This window comes from Coregonus lavaretus (genome assembly GCF_964263955.1).
Source record: "Coregonus lavaretus genome assembly, chromosome: 5".
Taxonomy (NCBI): Eukaryota; Metazoa; Chordata; class Actinopteri; order Salmoniformes; family Salmonidae; genus Coregonus; species Coregonus lavaretus.
Window position 1 is genome coordinate 25,157,828 of NC_139992.1, and position 21,250 is coordinate 25,179,077.

The 21,250-nt window shown below is 45.0% G+C and overlaps 2 protein-coding genes across 2 annotated transcripts; one reads left to right on the forward strand and one right to left on the reverse strand.

The window, feature by feature from the left end:
- Positions 1-4,384: 4,384 nt before the first annotated feature.
- Positions 4,385-10,526, reverse strand: klhl6 (kelch-like family member 6). The gene is made up of 8 exons (XM_084162522.1): positions 10,083-10,526; positions 9,807-9,972; positions 7,955-8,206; positions 7,640-7,837; positions 7,310-7,547; positions 5,414-5,616; positions 5,045-5,258; positions 4,385-4,917 (listed from the first exon to the last, which is right to left on the reverse strand). The coding sequence occupies exons 1-8, from the start codon at positions 10,349-10,351 to the stop codon at positions 4,619-4,621; spliced, it is 1,839 nt and encodes a 612-aa protein (XP_084018648.1). The 5' UTR covers positions 10,352-10,526; the 3' UTR covers positions 4,385-4,618.
- Positions 10,527-11,508: 982 nt separating this feature from the next.
- Positions 11,509-17,299, forward strand: LOC311129202 (immunoglobulin superfamily member 3-like; the record flags this gene model as incomplete). The annotated part of the gene is made up of 9 exons (XM_084161508.1): positions 11,509-11,578; positions 12,337-12,711; positions 12,886-13,302; positions 13,577-13,987; positions 14,918-15,301; positions 15,495-15,869; positions 16,027-16,419; positions 16,589-17,005; positions 17,097-17,299. The coding sequence occupies 9 exons, from the start codon at positions 11,509-11,511 to the stop codon at positions 17,297-17,299; spliced, it is 3,045 nt and encodes a 1,014-aa protein (XP_084017634.1).
- Between the last annotated feature and the right edge of the window lie 3,951 nt (positions 17,300-21,250).

Sequence of the window (21,250 nt, forward strand, 5' to 3'; positions counted from 1 at the left end):
TTCACCAGACATTTGAGAAATGTACTGGACATCCATATACATTCAGATCTGACTTGGCAAAGCCAGTGCCATCAATAAATGAGGGATATTGGCCAAATGAGCCATACTTAGGGACTACATGTCCTTAAAAACAGCCTATAAGAAATTACAAAAACACTATGTCTTGTGTTTAGTGTAGCTTATGTAAAACTATATAGCCTATTTTTTTGTATTCGTTTTTAGGCTACTTTCCTAAAACAATAATTGTCCACCTCAGGTTCCGCTGTGGAGATTTGAGCACTAAATGCATCAGGGCATTGCATGAACATACTGTAGACCTATAGGCTTAGGTGTCCACCGTATGATACTAATATAAAAAAATATATAGCCTATATAAAGGAAGAGAAGCTTGTCACGATCGCTGAAGGAAGTGGACCAAGGCGCAACGTGATAGGCGTACATCTTTATATTTTATTCACCACACGAAACAAAACAACAAAACGATACGTGAAGTCTACGGTCAATAACACAAACCTACACAGAACAAGATCCCACAATACACTACTGACAAACGGCTGCCTAAGTATGGTTCCCAATCAGAGACAACAAGCAACAGCTGATTCACGTTGCCTCTGATTGAGAACCACCCCGGCCAACATAGATACACATGAACTAGAACTTAAACACAGAACACAAACACATAGAAACTACACACCCTGGCTCAACATAACAGAGTCCCAGAGCCAGGGCGTGACAAAGCTTAGGCCTATCCCCAGAGCGATAGAGAGAGAGATAGAGATATGCCAGGAATGCTAGACACCAACATGCATTCTTTATATCAGATGGCTACTGCATCTGCTATACAAATATAGGCTTACAGAAGGAGGTTAATTCATTAATTTTCGCTCAGAATGTTTTGAATAAAGATAAGCATTGTATTGTTAGATTATAGAGGTAACTCTGGTAGGCCTGAAACATTCTTCCTCACCTCAAATTCAACTAAAGGAGTCAGTTGGAGCGCCAGTGCACACTGCCTTCATGTCATACAGTGAGGGGAAAAAGTGTTTGATCTCCTGCTGATTTTGTACGTTTGCCAACTGACGAAGAAATGATCAGTCTATAATTTTAATGGTAGGTTTATTTGAACAGTGAGAGACAGAATAACAACAACAAAAATCCAGAAAAACGCATGTCAAAAATGTTATAAATTGATTTGCATTTTAATGAGGGAAATAAGTCTTTGACCCCCTCTCAATCAGAAAGATTTCTGGCTCCCAGGTGTCTATTATACAGGTAACGAGCTGAGATTAGGAGCACACTCTTAAAGGGAGTGCTCCTAATCTCAGTTTGTTACCTGTATAAAAGAGACCTGTCCACAGAAGCAATCAATCAATCAGATTCCAAACTCTCCACCATGGCCAAGACCAAAGAGCTCTCCAAGGATGTCAGGGACAAGATTGTAGACCTACACAAGGCTGGAATGGGCTACAAGACCATCGCCAAGCAGCTTGGTGAGAAGGTGACAACAGTTGGTGCGATTATTCGCAAATGGAAGAAACACAAAATAACTGTCAATCTCCCTCGGCCTGGGGCTCCATGAAAGATCTCACCTCGTGGAGTTGCAATGATTATGAGAACGGTGAGGAATCAGCCCAGAACTACACAGGAGAGATACTATAGTAGGGTAATTGTATTGTCCCTAAACAAGATCAATAGGGGAGCTTTTCGAGCTGTGTTTCAAGTCTTCACTGTTCTTTCATGCAATGATGCACCTGGCATCCGCTGCCTATCAGCTATACCTATTTGTTCTTGTCGAGTCATATTGAAAATGGATGCAGCTTTGAATGTTTTTATGTGTGGTACGATTGTTAGTTAGCCTATTGCAGATCTGGACAAATGATCCACCTACCACTAAAGTCACTATGAATGGTTGATAGAGTGCAGGATTGACGTTAGACTGGTAGACTATAGTGACCTGTGGTATAGGAAAAGTTAGCACAAGGAAAAGCGTAGTGCATAAGAGAAGTACCAAAACACCTTGATATAGGGGAGGCGCATGCAAGCAGATGAGGAAATGTGCCTAGGATGGAAGAAATTAGATAGTAAAACTTGCAAAAGAGCAAATGTTAACCAGGAAAAAATAGGCACTACCCTCCCCTGTGCCCAATAAAAAACCACACAACCCTCCCGAAAGCAAAAAAAAAAGTTTGACAATCCTTCCCTATTTTGGACCACCTCTCCCCCAGTAAATTGCCATCTGTCCCTTAGTGCATTCATCTTAAAGGCCCAGTGTATCAAAAACGTGATTTTCCTGTGTTTTAAATATATTTCCACGCTATGAGGTTGGAATAATACTGTGATATTATGAAAATGATGATAAAGCTCTTTTAGTGTAAGAGCTGTTTGAAAAGATCGCCTCACATTTCAGCCTGTTTTGGTGGGATGGAGTTTTGGCCTGCCTGGTGACATCACCAAGCGCAACATTTCTTAATAGACCAATAGGAAAGATAGTTCCAAGCCTCTCTGCCAATAACAGACAGTTTTCAGTTTTCCCCTCCCTATCCCAAACTGTCAGAGCAAAATTATTGTTTATTTTTTACCATTTTAATTTAAAACAATCACAGTAAGTCAGAGGTGGCAACATAGGCCTGGGGCCCGTAGTTTTTCCTGATCTGGTAACCTAACCAGGTAAAACTCCCGACCTTATACGGTATGACGTGATTCATCTGTAGTAAAAAGGTTTAATATGGGCTACGATGGGACAAGAGTTTTTCTAATCAGGTCACATGGTATAAAAAAACTCCTGGAACAACTCCTGGCCTTGGAGAGGATGAAAACCCAGTCAAACTGTAGCAACCTTGTACTTGTTTATATACAGTAAATTATATGTTAAAGAAGGACTAGGGTGTTTCCTAAATACCAGCCCAGTGATTCCCACTAGTACTAGGACCCCTGGGGGTACTTGGACTATCCACAGGAGGTACTTGAAAAGACTAATGAGACCATAGGCCTACTGGTAAAAGAGCTATTTCAGGCGTACTCCGGGCAGAGCAGAATTCTGTTGATGGTACAGTAACCAAAAAAGGTTGGGAACCACTGCACTAGCCTAAACTGAATCGCCAGAAAACGCTAACATCAGGTTTTCATTTATACAATATTTTCAACCTAACTTCCATTTCCCCTGAAAAACGGAAGTGGGAACTCCACTCTGGTGTCTTTCTACTCATGCTATGTAAGGTTACCTATACACAGACACAGAGAAAGCAACATGATTGGACAATAAAACTCACAGGGCTGAGCTTGCAGGTTTGCATCTTGTAGTCCTGCTACATGCAACTGTAGGCCTAATAAAACATTTACTCACAGTCTATGTCAACTATTGTGTTTATTAATTACAGTTAATAATTTTGGATTGAAAAAGTCTAGGTAGCCTAGTTAGCCCAAGTTTGAATATAAACTAAATTTGATCCCATACACATTTTCTCACAAACAAATGGCCTATAAATACATAATGCTACAGCTTCGTTAACCTTGTCAGAGGGAGAGGGCGCATAGTAGGCTAGACAATGCAGCTGCTGTTGTTAGTAGCCTACAGTTGATCAGACTGAAAAATTGTCTTGTTTCTTTGCAATACAGCATGTCAGATGGCTAATGTTTAGCTGTATAGGCTGCTACATTTATGGAAGTGTTTTTGCTTGCGTCTGTCGGGTGTGATGTGTTATCAGCTTACCAAATAAATACTGGAGGAAAGTGAAGAGCGCGCCTTGAGCTTTGTGCTTGTGCCTAGGCCGCGTGGCCTGTGATTTCCGTGAATCTGATTGGTCAAGACACGAAAAGAGCCTGCAGCAGCACTCCAATGTGAAAGACAGAGAAATTGTGCACAAGTTGACAAATCAAGAGGCAAATCGGTCTAAGAAACAGCACTTTGCCCCTCTTTTTAACGCTTTGCGTCATTACATTTGATTACACTAAATCAAAAGTGATGTGGCACTGCCACACCTGAGTGAAAAGTGCTGTGGCAGCCCTGCAGTAAGGTACTTCATTGTTATTTGATATTGAGAAAAGAATGGCTGCATTGGACCATTAAAGATAGCTAGGTGAGACAACCACATATCACAGTCAGAGGAAGTACATTTTTCCTCAATAAAGTAATTATCAGCAAAGTCAGTGCTAGTAGGAAAAGATAAGTGTGAGGGTTAGAGAGAGAGAGAAGAGAAAGAGAAGTGAATAGATTCAAGGTAGTTATGAAACCATAATCACCACAAACTGTACATCTCCTGTGAATGGCAGAGAGGCTAGAACTGGCTAATGTGGGTGTGAGACCTGTGGGTTGGGTGTGAATTTAGCACATGAATAGATGCCTCTGTGTTTTGACACTACACACCCACAATACGGATAGAAAGTAATTTCATGCAAATGTAGTTTATTTATTTATTTAGTGGTACCCGTTTGAATGTGATATTACACTTTCAAAAAATATTATGAAACAAAACTTAGCATTACATTTAGTTATTTAGCAGACAACTTACAATAAGTGCATTCAAGTATAAATGCTGACACCCACACACAGTCCATGCTCCCCGTCCCCGTATCTTTTTCTCCACACATTAATTCTCACACACATAGTCCCAGTTCTCTGTCACACAGACACGGTCGCAGGTGCTATCCTGCGTATGTGTGTGTAGGACTTGTGGAGTGTGACGCTTCCGTGGTGAGAGACACCAAGCGGTAACACACATTCCTCGGTCATTGTGGTTGTGACTGGGTCCCAGCACATTACCGTGGAGATGACCTGGTTCTTGTCGTCACGGCCACCAGTGATGAAGAGTTTGTTGTTACAGGCTGCGATGGCGCAGCTCGCCCTCTCGCCCAGCCGGGTCACCATAGACCAGCTGTCTGACTGTGGGGAATAGCAGTACAGAGCATGCATGGCACCGCCTGGGGAGACACACAGCAGGATTGTTACAACACATACACACACACTAACACACAAATGGACACATACATAAACAATCAATATGATTGCACAGGTGAACTGAGAGTAGAACAGGTTTAGTCCACTCACCAACTACATAGATGCATTCCCTGAAGGTGACAGCGTTGGTACATTTGGCCTCGATGGGCATGGGCGACCGCAGGCCCCAGCTCTCAGTCCCTGGCTCCCAGCACTGCAGCCTATCAGTGGCTAGCTTCCCATTGGGCCCACCCCCGATCGCAAAGATCCACTTATCGAAGCTTGCCGCAGCGAATGAGCTCACGCCCAACAGGAGGGGTGGGGCCTGTAACATGAATCGGAGCAGTTTGTGAATGAGTCTTATGAAACATTATTTGTCAGCCATCTTGTGTAACAATGTCTCATCAGACAGTAGCTCCAATGCAGAATAACTGGAGTGATCACACCATATAATACATACAGACAGACGGACAGACGGACCTGTGTCCAGCGGTTGTGAAAGGGGTCGTAGGCTTCCACGCTGGTGAGTCTCTGAGTCCCATCGAACCCCCCCAGGGCGTACACCTTCCCCCCGTGAACCGCCATCTTGTGTCTCCAACGCCCAGTCACCAGGGGCTCAATGGGGATCCACCTGTCCAGGGCACCGTTGTACTTCCACGCCTCGTGCTGTGTCTCTTTTCCTCCTGCAGCAACAAGATGATAGTGAGAGTGAAAAAGAAACAACCGTTGACCTAGAAGAACAACCATTGTTTGTTGAAGTAAGGGAGGGAAAGTTGGCAGGGTAAAGTCACGTTAGGCAGGCACATGCCCCTTTGCCCTCTCACTCGCCAAGTGCCCCTTTGGATGGTGGGATAAATGTTTTGTCGTTGTTATTCTGAACCCATTGCCCGCAAGTCGTCGTGACGTCGTCAAGTTTGCCAACCCCCACCCCTACCTCGTCTATTGGTTGAGCCTGTTGGTCTGGCCTGTACAGAGGTTGCACATTTTCCCCAGTCTGCCCTGTACTAAGATTGTGCTACATGGCTTGAGATACGGTCACCGGTCGAGTGTGTGTAGCTAGCTATAGTTTAAATATCAACAGTACTGCCACAGCAGCATAACATTTGATTAACACTTGATAACACTTGATTTACATCATCATCAATATTGGGTCTGGTTGGCTGATACACGCAGCAGAGAGGCAGAAACACAGAGAGGTGCGGCTGCATCAATGACCCTCGCTCTGACCCAACTCCATCCCTTCCTCAGTCGGCAGCAGCAACACAGGTAGTCTAGACTCTAGCTAACCACCATATACTAAAATATCCACACATGTGCCCTTTCTTCAGTTTAAGCACCTGCCGCCTGAAAGGTTTGTGCACGGCCCTAATGTTATGACTTATAGTACAACCTAGGTGTCTGTGACATTTCACTTAGTAGAGGGAACAAAATAGAGAGAAACTTGCCTTAGGAAAGAAGGCACCTTGGGATTCTAAAATGATTTGTGCATTGTCTCTGGATATGGGGCTGTGTACAATCCCAATGGTGTGTGAATGAGGAATACCGCAGCAGTTCTGGATTCATTCCAAAAAGTTCCTCGCTTCGTGCTTGCTCTGTCTCCTTCATTGATCTGATAGGACTGGATGAGTATAATAAGTAACGAAGCAGAAACTAAGTGGAGCTTTTGCTTACATTTACCCCTTTACCTCAAATCCACAAGGAGGAGAAAGTGAGGGAAGATAGGATGCAAGATTGGGGGAGACATCTTTTTGGAATGAAACATAGTCAATGAGTGCTAACCATAGAGAATGATAGAGGACTCTAGATCCCAAAAGCCAGTTTAAGCATGGGCAGCGCCATTGAGAACTTCACCATTTTAAAGTAATCAACTGGGTGGGACTTCCTATGGGTTAAGGAATGATCACATAATTCCATCCAGGTCATCAGGAAGGATCAGCCAATTAATAATACTTTTAAGCAAACATTCCATAACTGCAGGTGGCAGTAAATCGCCAACCTTGGCTTTATACCTGTTCAAACAACACACTCCTGGTGGCAGTTTGCACCCTTTCCGTTTGTTTACCAACTCATAGAAGTAGTAAAAGAAGGAAATTGACGACTTCAAAATGGAGATGGCCTCAATGGCGCTTCCCGTGCGCTCAAAGATGCCATAATGGGACAGATACAAAGAAGAGTCCTATATCATTCTCTATGGTGCTAACCCCTCCCATAAACAGGAAGCCAATAAATACAGCACTCTCACACAGGAAACCACAGCTGATTGTGCAAACATCCCAAACTATGACTTCCTGCAATATCTCTGCTCCATCTTAGTAAAGATGCTATCAGGGCCAAATTCTCCGTTGTGACTGTAACAAAACTAGCTGCATCACTTACCGGATATGAACACCTCATTCCGGAAGGTGACACAAGCAAACTCCACCCACTTCCTGTTGTGGGACTCCTCCTCCATCTCTGTGATTGGCAGCTTGGCGACCTCTAGCCGGCTGCGGCGCAGGGGGTCAAGGCAGGTCACAGTGGCAACGAAGCGCTCCTCTTTGGTGCAGCCACCGATGATCATGAACACCTCAGACAGGTAGTGCTGTAAACGGGGCTTGGTACGCTCCGTGACCACCTACACACACACACACACACACACGGACAGAGATGCGTAAAAATCACAAACACACTAACCCTAACCTAACCTTTATACACACAAACACACACCTCGTTGCCTGACAGGTGGTAGGTGCGGGCCTCCTGCAGCAGGGGGAAGGCCTTGTCACAGCGGCGAATCAGCTGGTCGGCCTCCACCGTTTCAAGGAAGTAAGCCGGCTCCAGCAGTGGCAGCCGCACGTGTGACAGAAGACCAGCCAGTAGGAGGCATCGCTCCTCCTCCTTAGCTCGCACCCAGCGCATGAGAGCCTACAGTAGAGTATATATTGGATGGATGGATTTTTGCATTCCTCATAAAGTAAATGAAAAATCTGGTGAAAGGCAAGAAATTATGGCTTTTTTAAGGTAATGAAATGTATACTACACCTCAAACACACTCTCCTCACGTGTCACTCCCAGGTCGTCTCTCTTCAGAGCGTCCTGCAGTGCCCCCGCTGGCAGCTCCAGGTACTCCTCATGCTGAACCACTCTGGAGAACTCTGAAACCAGGTAGTCCTGGACCCTGTCCCTCAGAGCAGGCAGGGAATGGGCCTCAGCCAAACGCAGCACACCTACACAGCTCTCTGGCTGGAGAGAGTCAGCCAAGAACCCTGCACAGGCCTCCACTACACGAGGAAACTGGAGAGAGAAGATGGAGACAGAGAGGGGAGAGACAGAGGCAAGAGATGAAATGAAGATGACAGACAAGATGTTTTATCTATCTTCATCTAATAAACTTTTATTTGACTTCAATCAACCCTCTCGCGCATACATTCATGCATACAAACACACACACACACACACAAACACACACACACACAGACACACACACACACACACACACACACAGTCTTGTACAGCTAACCTTGTGGGGACACACAATTCAGCCCCACTCAAAATCCTATTTTCCCTAACCCCTAACCCTAAACCTAACCCTAACCCGTACTCTTACCCTTACCCTAGCCCTAACCTTAACCCTAACCTTAACCCAAAAACCTAACCTTAACCCTAACCCTAAACCTGAACCCAAGCTTAAAACTAACCCTAGCTCCTAACCCTAACCCTTAACGTAATTCTAACCCTAACACTAATTCTAACCTTAACCCTAAACCCTGTAGAAATAGCATTTGACCTCGTGGGGACTAACAAAATGTCCCCAGTTAGTCAAATTTTTGTTTGTTTACTATTCTTGTGGGGACTTCTGGTCCCCACAAGAATAGTTAAACACGTCCACACACACACACACACACACACATACACACACATACACACACACACACACACACACACACACACACACACACACACACACACAACACACACTTAGCCCCACCCTGTCAATCCAGCTGTGAGCCTAATTCAGGCCTGAGTGGAAAACAGATCCTGAGAGTAAACAACAAGAATGACTTTCACTTCCCTGTCTCAACTGTCACCTGATTCAGAGTCATCTTCTGTCTGATGAGAAATAAGTAGGAAATATGATGAAGTTTGTGACTGTATGCGTTATTTCCATAAGGAGGAAGACCGGGATTTCCATATTCGACACTCATCTATTTAAAAAGTCCCTAAGGTTGTGTTATGAGTTCACAGAAACAGAGGACAGTCACGAGGAGGAGAGATAAAATGACAAAGATTAAGGAAAAAGGCTGAAAGATTCTCTGTTTCTACTGCATTTCTCTGGTGGGGGGCAATGCAAATAGTCCGGGTAGCCATGATTAGCTGTTCAGGAGTCTTATGGCTTTGGGGTAGAATCCCCCCCACCCCACCCCACCCCACTCCAACCCCCTCTTTTTCTAATAACCGTTTTCTGTGTTCATGCAAGTGACTGATTGAACAAATCCTCACTATCAGTATCTGCACTTTGGCAGTATGCCCAGACCCTTGTTTTGAGAACAAGGTCACAGCTTAGAGAGAAGAAGCCTCGTGAGGTATTGGTCTGTCACATGCATGACCCAGTATTGGTCGGTCACATGTTAATGATGAATTAATTATGAATTAATCATGCAAACATAACTTGTCTGTATATAAGAGAACTAACGGGTCTGCCCCGCGGGAGGTCCTGATCGACAAGTGTACTTGGTGCATTGAGTTGGTTGGAACCTCTCCAGCACGCTGATAATAAAGAATGATTCTTTTAAGATTGACTTTGAGTGTCCCTGTGTAGAATTTCCAGAACATAGTGTTTATACAGCATTTATATAGAGTTTACACAGTGTTACGGTAGCATTACTAAACTCACCTGGAACAGGCTGGCGGCCTCCAGCGTTCTCTGGACGTTGGTGTGTGTGATGATGGCTCGGCTGGTATAGGTGTAGTCCAGCAGAATCTTCATGGTCTCACTGTCCACCCCTTTAATCTCCACCTGCTTCTCATGACACTCTCTCAGACCACTGCAGAACATCGCCCTGGACACACACATACTGTACTCTAAGCATAACTTGACAAAGTTGTGAAATAAACATATGAGGTCATTCTAAAGCTACGGAAGAGAGAGAGTGTGTGTGTGTGTATGTACCTATAGTAGTGGCTGGCAGCAGCGAGCACGGCTCTGTGGCAGGGGAAGTCCTGTTCCTGAACTCGCAGAGTCACGTCGGTCAGCTCTCCACTCACACGAAGCGTCTCCATCCCCCTCTGGAGCTCCACAGACAGGCCTCCATCCTCCCAACGCATCCCACTTCCATCACCCCCCTCATCCTCTTCCCCAGGGTCAGAGCCCTCTCCGGGTATTTTCTCTGAGGGCCCAGGCAGAGGGGTGTCGGTGGTCCTCTCCAACGAGTCACTCATCCTCACAACGAGAGCCCCATTAACAACACACAACACAAACTCCTACCTCCGTAGACACACACATACTGCCGGACACACACTCAACACACAACTTTGCACCCCTTTCCCAGAGAATGGAGACAATACACCAGCCCTTGAACGCACATTCACCACAGCACATAACTTAATAGTGTGTGTGCGTATGTGTGAGTGTGTTTATCAACTCTTCCTGTCAGGTCCTCTGTAATACTTCCTGTTCCTGGTGCTGGTGCTTTGTGATTGGTGGATGATATGTGTTACTTTACCCAGCACACACGAACGCACACACACACACATGCACGCACACACACACATGCACGCATGCACACACACACATGCCACCACTCTGCTTCGCGTTGTACCCTTGGCCGTAGTATATTGGCCAAATTCCCCCTGTGGTTTTATTATTTCATTATAGATCTAATCATCTGTGCAGGGCCTATCTTCAATTTCACGACCCTCGTGAACAAGTAAGTTACTGTCTTACTCAGCATGAAAGCAGTCTGAATAGTAGCAGCTGCAGTAATAGTTAAAGTCCACACAGTTGCCATGCAGCCCAAGCTCACTAAACTACAGTAGAATTATGGGTATGTGGGATCATCATACCCTTTTCTCACAATGTGTTTTCGCTTTGTCCACTAAGTGGCAGTGTCAGATCGATGTTCATGCGATAACAGTTTTGGATCATTTCATGCTGAGACACAGGTGTAATAATAATACTGAAATTGGTTTACAATGTGGGTGCAATGGATTGATATAGGCATCTTTTCTCTGTAATGTTATTCTGAGCCTTTGTGATGAGAATCAGAGACAGATGGCGTATAGAACACAGGCACATACACACAAACAGACACAGACACAGACACACATATGTGTTTCCATTGTATCTGTCCCCATAGTCTGTTCGGTTTGTTTCAGTTGACCATCAAACCACATCTTTCGCTTCCTCTCAGTCTGTCTTTAGGAAGTAGTCAAAGCAATATTATAACAACCCATATATTACAGACACAGACAGACTGACAGACAGATTAGGTAAACCGGAGGTGTCTGAGTTCAGATAACTGCTACTGGTGTGTAGTTGATACAGCTGTGTGGTTGGTGTGTAGTTTGGCCTGGCGTGTTGGTCAGTTTGGGGCAGGATGGGGTGCGTCAAGCAGTACCTGTGGAGGACCAGTCTCCTGTTCTTCTTGAGTGGACTCATCCAATGGGGTAAGAGTATCATCAGGTCTCCACACACCCCTCCACTCCTACCAAGGGGTGCCTTTTAGTTTGCAAAATAAAGAAGAACATTAAGCACATTAAAGAACATAGAAATGTAATATGTAAAATTTGATACAGTCCCCTGTATCAGTTTGCTGGGTGAAAAAATAATCTGCATATTAAAGGAACAAAAGGTTGTGCAGATTGTCAATTCTCTTTTACTTGTTAAATATCAGCAAAGTGCAAAGTGTTGAGTTGCATTTTAGTGTCCTTTGTCAGATGACGGGGGTGACTGTTGAAATGGCCACAGATCTAAATCAGTGTTTCTAAAAGCTGCTTTCTACATGGTTGGTCTGCTGATGAAATGTTATGAAATAGCCTTGGCATAACAGACAATGTCTACTGGGAATGAGTCACATAATGTTTCTGCTTTCATCAAACAGGCACTATGAAAGCAATTAATTTAACACAAACCCTGACGCTGGAAGATGATTTCTGTCAGATTGCAATGTAACAGCAGTTATTACACATTTTGATTTGCAGTACAATCAAACCTCCTCTACAGCAGCTGGAGCTCTGTTCTCAAACTATTACAGTTGAGACATAACTTTGGAGATATGAATGCAGTTTTCTTAGTTTATTGACAAGAGGAGGACAGTGCAGACTGAAACCATACCAAAAAAGGTCACATTTGAAGCCAGATATACTTGACTTTAAGTTTGTCTGAGAATATCATCTTCCTCTTTTTTCTTATGTTCTCCAACTAGGCGGGGCTAAGGTGCTTGTTGAGGTGCAGTCTGGCCCTCTGTATCGTGTGACTGGCTACCCTTTCTCCATGTCCTGCAACGTGAGTGGTTTCTCTAACCCGGCAGCCCAGCAGGACTTCAGATTCTCCATCTACAAGCCAAACAGACCCACCCTTGAAATCCAGATCATCAGCACAGACGACAACAACTATGCCATGGCGGTGTACGGCGGCCGTGTCAGGGGGGGTGGTATCACTCTGGAGCGCCTGTCAGCGACCTCGGTCCTCTTCCACGTGAAGAGTCTGGAGGAGGGGGACGAGGGCGAGTACGAGTGCCACACCCCAAACTCAGAAGCTGTATATCACGGGACGTACAATGCTAAAGCCACATTGAAGGGTAATGTTATTTTTCACTTATTGCCTAAATGAAAATACTTTCTGTGTCTGCCATATCTGTATAATTCACAAACCATTACTTAACTAACTCTGGTTACTTGAACTTAATCTGTCAATCACATTAACCCCTCCCTACTGTAGTGTTGAAATCCATCCCTCAAATCCTGTTTCATAGTGATCGAGGACACCCTGACCACCTCCTCCACTGGCCCCGCCTCCTTCACCCTATCAGAGGGTGACGCCCTAACCCTGCAATGCCTCGCCTCCAGCAACACCTTCCAGCACACCCACCTGTCTGTCACCTGGTATCTCCATGGAGACGGGGAGGCCTCGCCCCGCCCCATCATCTCTCTGGACCGTGATTTGACGGTGAGTCTGGGTCAGGGGTTTGAGGGACGGTACCAGGCAGGGCTCATTGGTCTGGACAAGCTGGAGCAGGCCACATACAGGCTGAAGATGGCCAGGATCGAGCTGTCCGACACAGGGAGGATCTACTGCCAGGCCCAGGAGTGGATCCAAGACCCAGACCGGAGCTGGTACCCAATCGCCCATAAAGACGCACAGGCAACCACATTGGAGGTCAAAGCCATAGGTGAGAAACACCTCAATGTGTCTTTTGCCTCCCAGCCTTAGCCTTGGACCAGATTGTGTTTACACATCCATGCAATGTTTTTGTATTTGTGCTTGGCTAAGAGGAATTATGGGTTAAGAGGACATATACATGTATGCCCAGTCCCGCTTTTGTCTGATTTCCTGTAACTAAATGCTGATTTAGGGTTTCCTGTGTCTCAGAGGTGATTATGAGTGATGGGTTTCCTGTCTGTCTGAGAAGTGGTTGTGAGTGAAATTATGTCTCTCTCTGCCAGAGGGGGCTCCCGACCAGGGCTCCGGCTCTATGGTGGTACGTATGACCATATACAAAGCACAGCTCCAGGAGGGGGAGGAGCTGGCCATGCAGTGCATTGTGGATGCCCAGGGCATTGCAGGGCGTTTTTTCTCTGTGGCCTGGGTCAAGGACAACCAGGAGCTGGCCCAGATCGGGCCAACTGGGGTCCTGTCTGTGGGGCCGGAGTACGGGGGGCGAGAGAGCGGGGGTGAGCTGAGAGCTGTGCGGACGGGGGAGAAGACACACCTGCTCACCCTGCAGCCCGTCAGAACCCAGGACCAGGGAGCGTACCACTGCAGGGCCTGGCCACAGGAGAGGGATGGGAACGGGGTCTTCACACAGGGACCCAGGCAGGAGTCCACCACCGAGCCTATCACCATCACAGCTACAGGTGAGTGACCTGACACTTAGCCAATCAGAATCAAAGCTACAGGTGAGTAATCTAGTAAAAAGCCAATCAGAATCAAAGCTACAGATGAGTAATCTAGTAAGAAACCAATCCAAATTAGAGCTACAGATTAGTCATCAGGCACTGAGTCAGAATTAGAGGGCGTGTTCGAGTTGTAAGGCTACTGAAGATGAGTACAGACAGAAGTCGACAGGAGAGATGCATCCACTGTAGTGGTTTTCCAACAGCAAGGCTCGGCTCAATATGGCAGTGTGAACATACGTAGCTGTCATTGCTTATAAAGGTTTTTCTCTACAATGTCGAAATAACCATGTCTCTAACCCCCATCTCACACACTGACAAACTGAAATCATATGTGTGTACACTGTACAATACATTTGTAAGAGAGAGAGGTCTCAAATATCCATTAATTTGTATATATCCACTGTATACATGAAATCGTGACAAAGTTGGTTACAGTTTCAGTCACGTCTTTGGTAACGTTTGTGTTGGTCCAGCAAAAACACTCTAATAATTGGTTGACAGAGCCTTCCACAATGCAGGCGATGGCTGCAGGATGACGTTGGTTAAGAGCAACTGCAGAAACTTGCAGTCAACTGATCACATGGTTTTTGTAAAGTTCATGCAGTTGACATGTAGGTCCACGTGGAATACGTTTTATCCCCATAATGCAACACACTTTGACTGAAATGCTCACTGACTTGACAAAACTGATACACTCAAATGCACCCAATGTAATACGGTAGGTGTTTCATCAGCTTCCCAAATGGCTGCTACATCAAACAACAACAGAACCTCAATATCCTCAATAACTTTAGTTTGTGCATTGACCTGGCTCTGACCTCTGTTATTACACATGTACCACATAAACACTTCTCACATACTCAGCACCTTCTTTTTGTCTGTTCTCAGAGAGTGGTTTGGCCGTTACCATGGAGAACCAGAAGGTGAGCGTTGACGAAGGGGACGAGCTACAACTCGCCTGTAGTGTGAGTGGGGTCAAGGGTCAGCTCTCCGTCACCTGGCAATACAGATCAGGGGCGACGGGCCCCTTCAGTGATGTCATAAGCCTGAGCCAGGTGGGTGTGCTGGAACCGGGGACAGAGTTGGGGCAGAGAAACGTTCGTACCCTGCGTCCCACGGCAGACACATTCACCCTGGAGCTGAGTGAGGTTACGCCCTCTGACGCAGGAGCCTATCAGTGCACCGTCTCGGAGTGGACCACGGAAACCAATGGCAATACCAAGAAAACCAGCAGCCAGTCACAAGACTGCATCGTGGAGGTCCGTCCCGTGGGTAAGAGCACTGTGAGAGAGAGAGAGCAATAACTTTATGGCTGACCACTGATCTTTCACATGTCAGATGGATTCGATTGAATCTGTTTGCAGCTGACCATGTTCTCCTTGCCCTCACAGCCACTGGTAGCGTTGGCCCTAAAAGACCTGATAGTTGTCATCAGTGATATCTCATCATTGTCCTTGGCTTGCAGAGTCTCTGCTGAGGGTGGACCTGAAGAGTCGCGGTATCGAGGTGACAGAGGGGGGTGAGGTGGAGCTGGTGTGTTGGGTTCGAGGGCCCTCTCTCCCGGTCACTGTGACGTGGAGCCTGCACCACGAGGGGGGGTCGGCCCCGGACAACATCCTGACACTGTCGCACACCGGTGACATCACGTGGCACGGCGACCAGAGCAACTACCAGTTGAGGGTGACCACAAGCAAGGGGGAGGTGCATCACATCCTCCGCATCATCAGAGCAAGCCGCAGGGAGGCAGGGCGCTACCAGTGTGTGATCTCAGCGTTCCTGCAAGGGAGACACAGGAAGCCGCAGAACTCCAACCTGCTGGCTGTGTTGGTCCAGACTCCAGGTAGGTAAGGTCAAAGGTTACAGGACAACCTGGGGTTAGGGTCTCAGCCTTCATCACACTTTCTTTATCTCTCTATCTTTCTCTCTCTCTCTCTCTCTCTCTCTCTCTCTCTCTCTCTCTCTCTCTCTCTCTCTCTCTCTTTCTCTCTCTCTCCCAGAGAGTGTACTTACCCTGTCCTCTAGCCCCTCCCCTCTGGATCGGAGCATCAACACAGTCATACAGATGGAATGCTCCGTTGTCAAGGCAACTTCTATATCCTCCCACTTCGCTGTCACCTGGTTGGTCCAGAAGAAGGGGGTGGGGAACCAGACCGTCCTCAGCTCAGACCGCGATGCCGTGATAACACTAGGGGCGGGATTAGGCACAGAACAGCGAATCAGTATGAGAAGACGTGAGAGGTGGAGCTTCGAACTGACCATTCGACAAGCCCATAGCTGGGACAGGGGGACGTACTACTGTGTGGTGGAGGAGTGGCTACAGGATCCTCACAGCCTATGGTACAAGCTCCTGTCCTCTTCTGCAGCTATGGAACTCCGCCTACAAGAGACAGGTGAATTATCCTGATGACAAGGCAACAAAAGTCTGCATCGGTAGAAGGACATTGTTTATCAGTAGAAGGACAATGTTTATCAGATCTATAGAGTATCTTGTTGTGCTGATTTGCAGTTTCTCTGACTTGAGTCTCTCTCTTTCTGTCTCTCTGTCTCTCTCACTCCCAGGGAGTGACCTCAGTGTTAACAAGACAGATCTGGAGATGGAGGTCAGAGAGGGAAAGGGGGTGGAGCTGACCTGCACTTTGACCTCAGGTGACCCTGCCTCTCTCTACGCACTCACCTGGTTCTACATGAGGCGTGGCTCCTCCTCCTCTCACAGGGTTCCCCTGGTGATTCTGGGCCATGATGGCATCCTGAAATACCCAGATTACAACCAGGGGCTCCAGGACCAGAAGGGGAGGCTGATCTTCTCCAGGACCACTCATGGTACCTTTCTACTGGGTCTACAGGGAGCTCGTCAGGAAGACAGTGGAGTTTACCAGTGCCATGTGGACCAGTACAAGTACAGTCATGATGGCAATTGGGAATTTAGCGCCTCCGACCAATCAGGCACAACCAACCTCACTGTACGACGACCAATAGGTATGATGTCATCATTTATGACTCCATGATGTCAGACTATACAAATACAACGGGTATTTATCTTACCTTCCTCTGTTCTCTCCCTCTCCAGAACTTGAGTCTGAATTGCTGTCTGAACCAGGATGTGCCACTGGATTAGTTCTACACATCTTCATCCCTCTTGTCTGTATCCTGGCAATTGTCATCATGATGCTGTCAATCAAGCTGAAAGGGCGGGGCTCAGGTGGAAACAAGAAACAAGCCAACTCTCTGTGGGCGGAGGAAAACCCACTGAAGCCACGCCCAGAAGAATGAGCACAGAGGAGAGGTGAGGAGGGAGATGGAGAGAGGATGAGAAGAGCTAAGGAAATGGAAGGAGTACATAAGAGAGGAGAAGACATGAGGGGAGAAAAGGAGAGGATGTGGGATGGGGAGTTTTGATTAGATGGGGAAGGGGGGGGGGAAGTGAGAAGATGTGGGATGGGGAGGGATGATAAGATGGGGAAGGGGGGGGGAAAGTGAGAGGATGTGGGATGGGGAGGGATGATAAGATGGGGAGGTGGGGAGAAAGTGAGAGGATGTGGGGGAGGGGGGAAGTGAGAGGATGTGGGATGAGGAGGGATGATAAGATCGGGAAGGGGGGGAAAGTGAGAGGATGTGGGATGGGGAGGGATGATAAGATGGGGAGGGGGGGTGAGAGGATGTGGGATGGGGAGGGATGATAAGATGGGGAAGGGGCGAAAGTGAGAGGATGTGGGATGGGGAGGGATGATAAGATGGGGGGGGGAGTGAGAGGATGGGAATGGAGATAGGGGAGAGCTGAGCAGCATTAGAGCTTTATTTAATTTTTATGTGATTTATTTTTTATTCCAAGCACCTTTTTACTTGTTAACACAAAAGGATTTACAGTTCCGCACATTTACTTCCTTAACGCAGAATTAGAACTTGAAATGTACATTGCCACTGCTTTGAGAGAACTTAGTTAGTTTTGATAGATTCAAGAACAGCAAGGCAGAAACAGCATTTGATTTTGATGCGAACCGTCCAGAGCTGGTTTTAGGGGGCTGGTTTTTTAGGGGGCCATCCAGAGCTGGGGTTTTTATGTAGTTTTACTTCTCCTGTAAAGTATTGAGTTTAGTGTTCTCTGGTGACTCAAAGCTCCAGACTCACTGACTAGCAGATGCGCTGAAACCTTTGATCATAAATCTGATCATTAAGTTTGTATGAATTAGTTTTTCACAAATATTATATTTATGAATTGTTGAAAGATATTCTGCCATGAACTGTACTCATTTGCATCAACATTTTGCCTCAAGAATGGATCGGTTTTATTTCTTCATTTGTTTCAGTTGGGACTGCTAAAGAAACATTTGAAGCACATCTGAAAGAACTCTGAGAAAGTGTTTATGATATCACAAACATTTCAGACCAAAAGTTATTAATAAAGCATTGCTGTCAGACATGTACTATTTGTAAAGTTGCTGGTGTTTTATCTGGTTTGTAATAAATATAGCTATAAAAACGTATTCGTAGCTCACTGTTATTTGTCATAAAAAACAATTTGGTTGAACTTCTCTTCTATTCTAGCACCATCTGCCGTCTGTCTGTCTGTCTGTCTGTCTGTCAGTCAGTCGGTGTGGGTGCGACTGCGAATGTGGTGGTGGGTTCCGTTACCTCTCTCCGTCTCAGTTGTGACAACACAGTGGCTGTGCCCGGTAAACAGGAAGTGTTCACTGTACCCTGAAATGCAGTGTAAAAAGGAAGCACATGAGAATGATTCAACTTTACCAAGTGACTCCGTTTTAATAATCAAAAGTTGAAGAAATTACTATTCATATATCAAATAACTTTACATAAATAGGAAATTAATCTCTGAATGAATTTCACTAAATAATAGAAATATAGTTGACATTACGGGTCCACACTTTTCAGGGTTAAATTAACACACTGCTTAGTGTAAAGCCTTATTTGCATATTTCCCAGAGTGCTTTGTCTTTTCGAGTCGTAGTTGTAGAGTTACTACCCATGTCTGTATTTGTTAGTGACAGAGACATGGTTGTTGAATTCATTCATTGTCAGTACTGTGGACTTCACCAAGTGAGTTCTTACTGTAGGCGAATGTTATCATAAAAATTGAAATGTTTATGACAATACATTACATATATCATAAGGCCTTACTTTGATGGCCAAGTTTTACCCTAACACAGTTGTGTTAGGAACCTCCTGGTTTACAGGGCACATCAGGCCTGGAAGTCACATTATGCTGATTTGCAGTGACGTGTAATTCTTATTGGAATCCAACCAGAGTTAGGACATCCAAGAGTTTGAATTTTTATTCACCCACAACCTGCATTCAGAATGACTATCAGGTTTAGGAACATTGATAAAGAACACGACCTAAACCATTTAAGACTGGAACAACCATTTCAGTAAATCGAACTAACTGATTGGAATAGTTTAGAAAAACGTATATTATTTATCTTTGTGCGCATAATATTAATCAATCAATCAAGGTACATGCAAAACACAGATATTAAAAACAATCCTAAAAACTATATCTGCAGTAGAGCATGCTGGGAAATATGATAATGATGGTTGTGGTTTTGATGGGAATGTTATCTTATATATGTTATCTTATAGAGTTAATTTAACTCCTGAATGTTACACTGAAAAATCAACACCAGGTAACACTGGCCAATTTGCTGTGCAGTATTTCAATCTCATTCATGAACACACTAACATTCACATAATGTCCCAGTCTTGTATAGCCATTTTATGATGACCTTATCAGCAACAGACACAAGTTCAAAAGGCTGATAATTGAACCATGGCCTTTTCTCATTTGGTAAAAAAACTGTCCTCAGCCCTCTCCTCCGTCCTCTCTCCCCTGTAACCCGGAAACTGATGAGTGGTCGAGGAGTGTCAATTCGTTAGTAGACAAACGGAAGATGGTCCTCCCCTCCTCGATAGCCTCCTTTTGGCAAGGAAACATAAGTGTATCCTACCTGTCCTTTGTGGAAGAGTTTTGAAATCTGCCACACCCCCTTTGAATCAGCTATTGTTTTCTTGAAGGAGAAAAGCATGCAAACATTAATACACTATATGCTACTTATTCCTTTATCTATAAAATGTATTGTACAACTAGCTACATTTGTTTTTATCACTTTATACATTTATTTTGGGATTCCACCCTGTAAATGTAATTTGCATGATGTTGCACTATTGGAGGAGAGTCTCATTTTATACATGCACATTTTCATCCACTTTCCCTCTCATCGCCGCCTCTCTTTTTCAAAAGTAGAGGACGCAGGAGTTGAGCAAATCCAATTGAGAAAAGGCCCATGAAGGTGTAATATGGTGAAACCAACCCAACACCTTCTGCATCTCCCTTAAACCATGAGATTACATATTCTCCCGTTATTACAATTATTCCATCTGATCCATATGGAAAAGATGTAGATAAATTAAAAAAGATTCCTACACGTTCTACCTGGAACTTGTAAGTAATACATATGGCAGCAAATACACAAACAAAATTCATAGAAGATTATTGTAATGTCTGACTTATATGAGTGGGTTACATTTAGACATAACAGAAATGTTGCATGTATTATATAAAAAACATACGAGAGACATGTAAGCTAAGCATTCTGAGGTCTCACATACATGGGACATACACATTTCAAAGCACTTGCATACCAATGTCTGACGTCATTGACGCATGCAATGTGCAATGTGCGAGAAGAGGAGGAGGAGATTCAAACAAAACTTTCCATACATGTTTGCCCAGGGCAGAAGTGGTAAGAAAGTGACTTTTTGGGCCTGAATGCCAAAACATTCAGGAGATAAAGGTGCTCAAAGTTGACCCATTTTGGATACCCCACCATTCCATGAGACATCCATGTCTTCATCACTGGAGAAAAAAAAATACGTTTGAGTTTGATATCATTTATCTATATGCATTATGGCTGAGCATGCACATGCCAAATGTTGTCAATTAGCTAGATTAAATTCACTAAAAAGAGAGCGAATAATCCTAATCAAATTCTAACCAAAACGAAACAACAACTTGTTTTAATTAAATAGGCTATGTCTAAATACACTTATAGGCACCATAATTGCTTCTCCTGGGCATATAATATTAAAACAACGCAGACTATCGAGGGTTTTACACACATCTAAACTTTTCACAGTTGCTGGACAAAGAACCAATATAAAGAGAAAAGGAGAATGTCCACTCACCGTTATACTGCTCCCAAATATAAT

Bases quoted from the DNA above. Each gene is read 5' to 3' on its own strand.
- klhl6 (XM_084162522.1), bottom strand. From the start codon at position 10,351: ATGAGTGACTCGTTGGAGAGGACCACCGACACCCCTCTGCCTGGGCCC. The intron at 7,838-7,954 runs GTGTAGTATACA...ACTCTACTGTAG, and splicing joins GTGAGGAGAGTGTGTTTGAG to GCTCTCATGCGCTGGGTGCG. The intron at 7,548-7,639 runs GTGTGTGTTTGT...GTGTGTGTGTAG, and splicing joins ACCACCTGTCAGGCAACGAG to GTGGTCACGGAGCGTACCAA.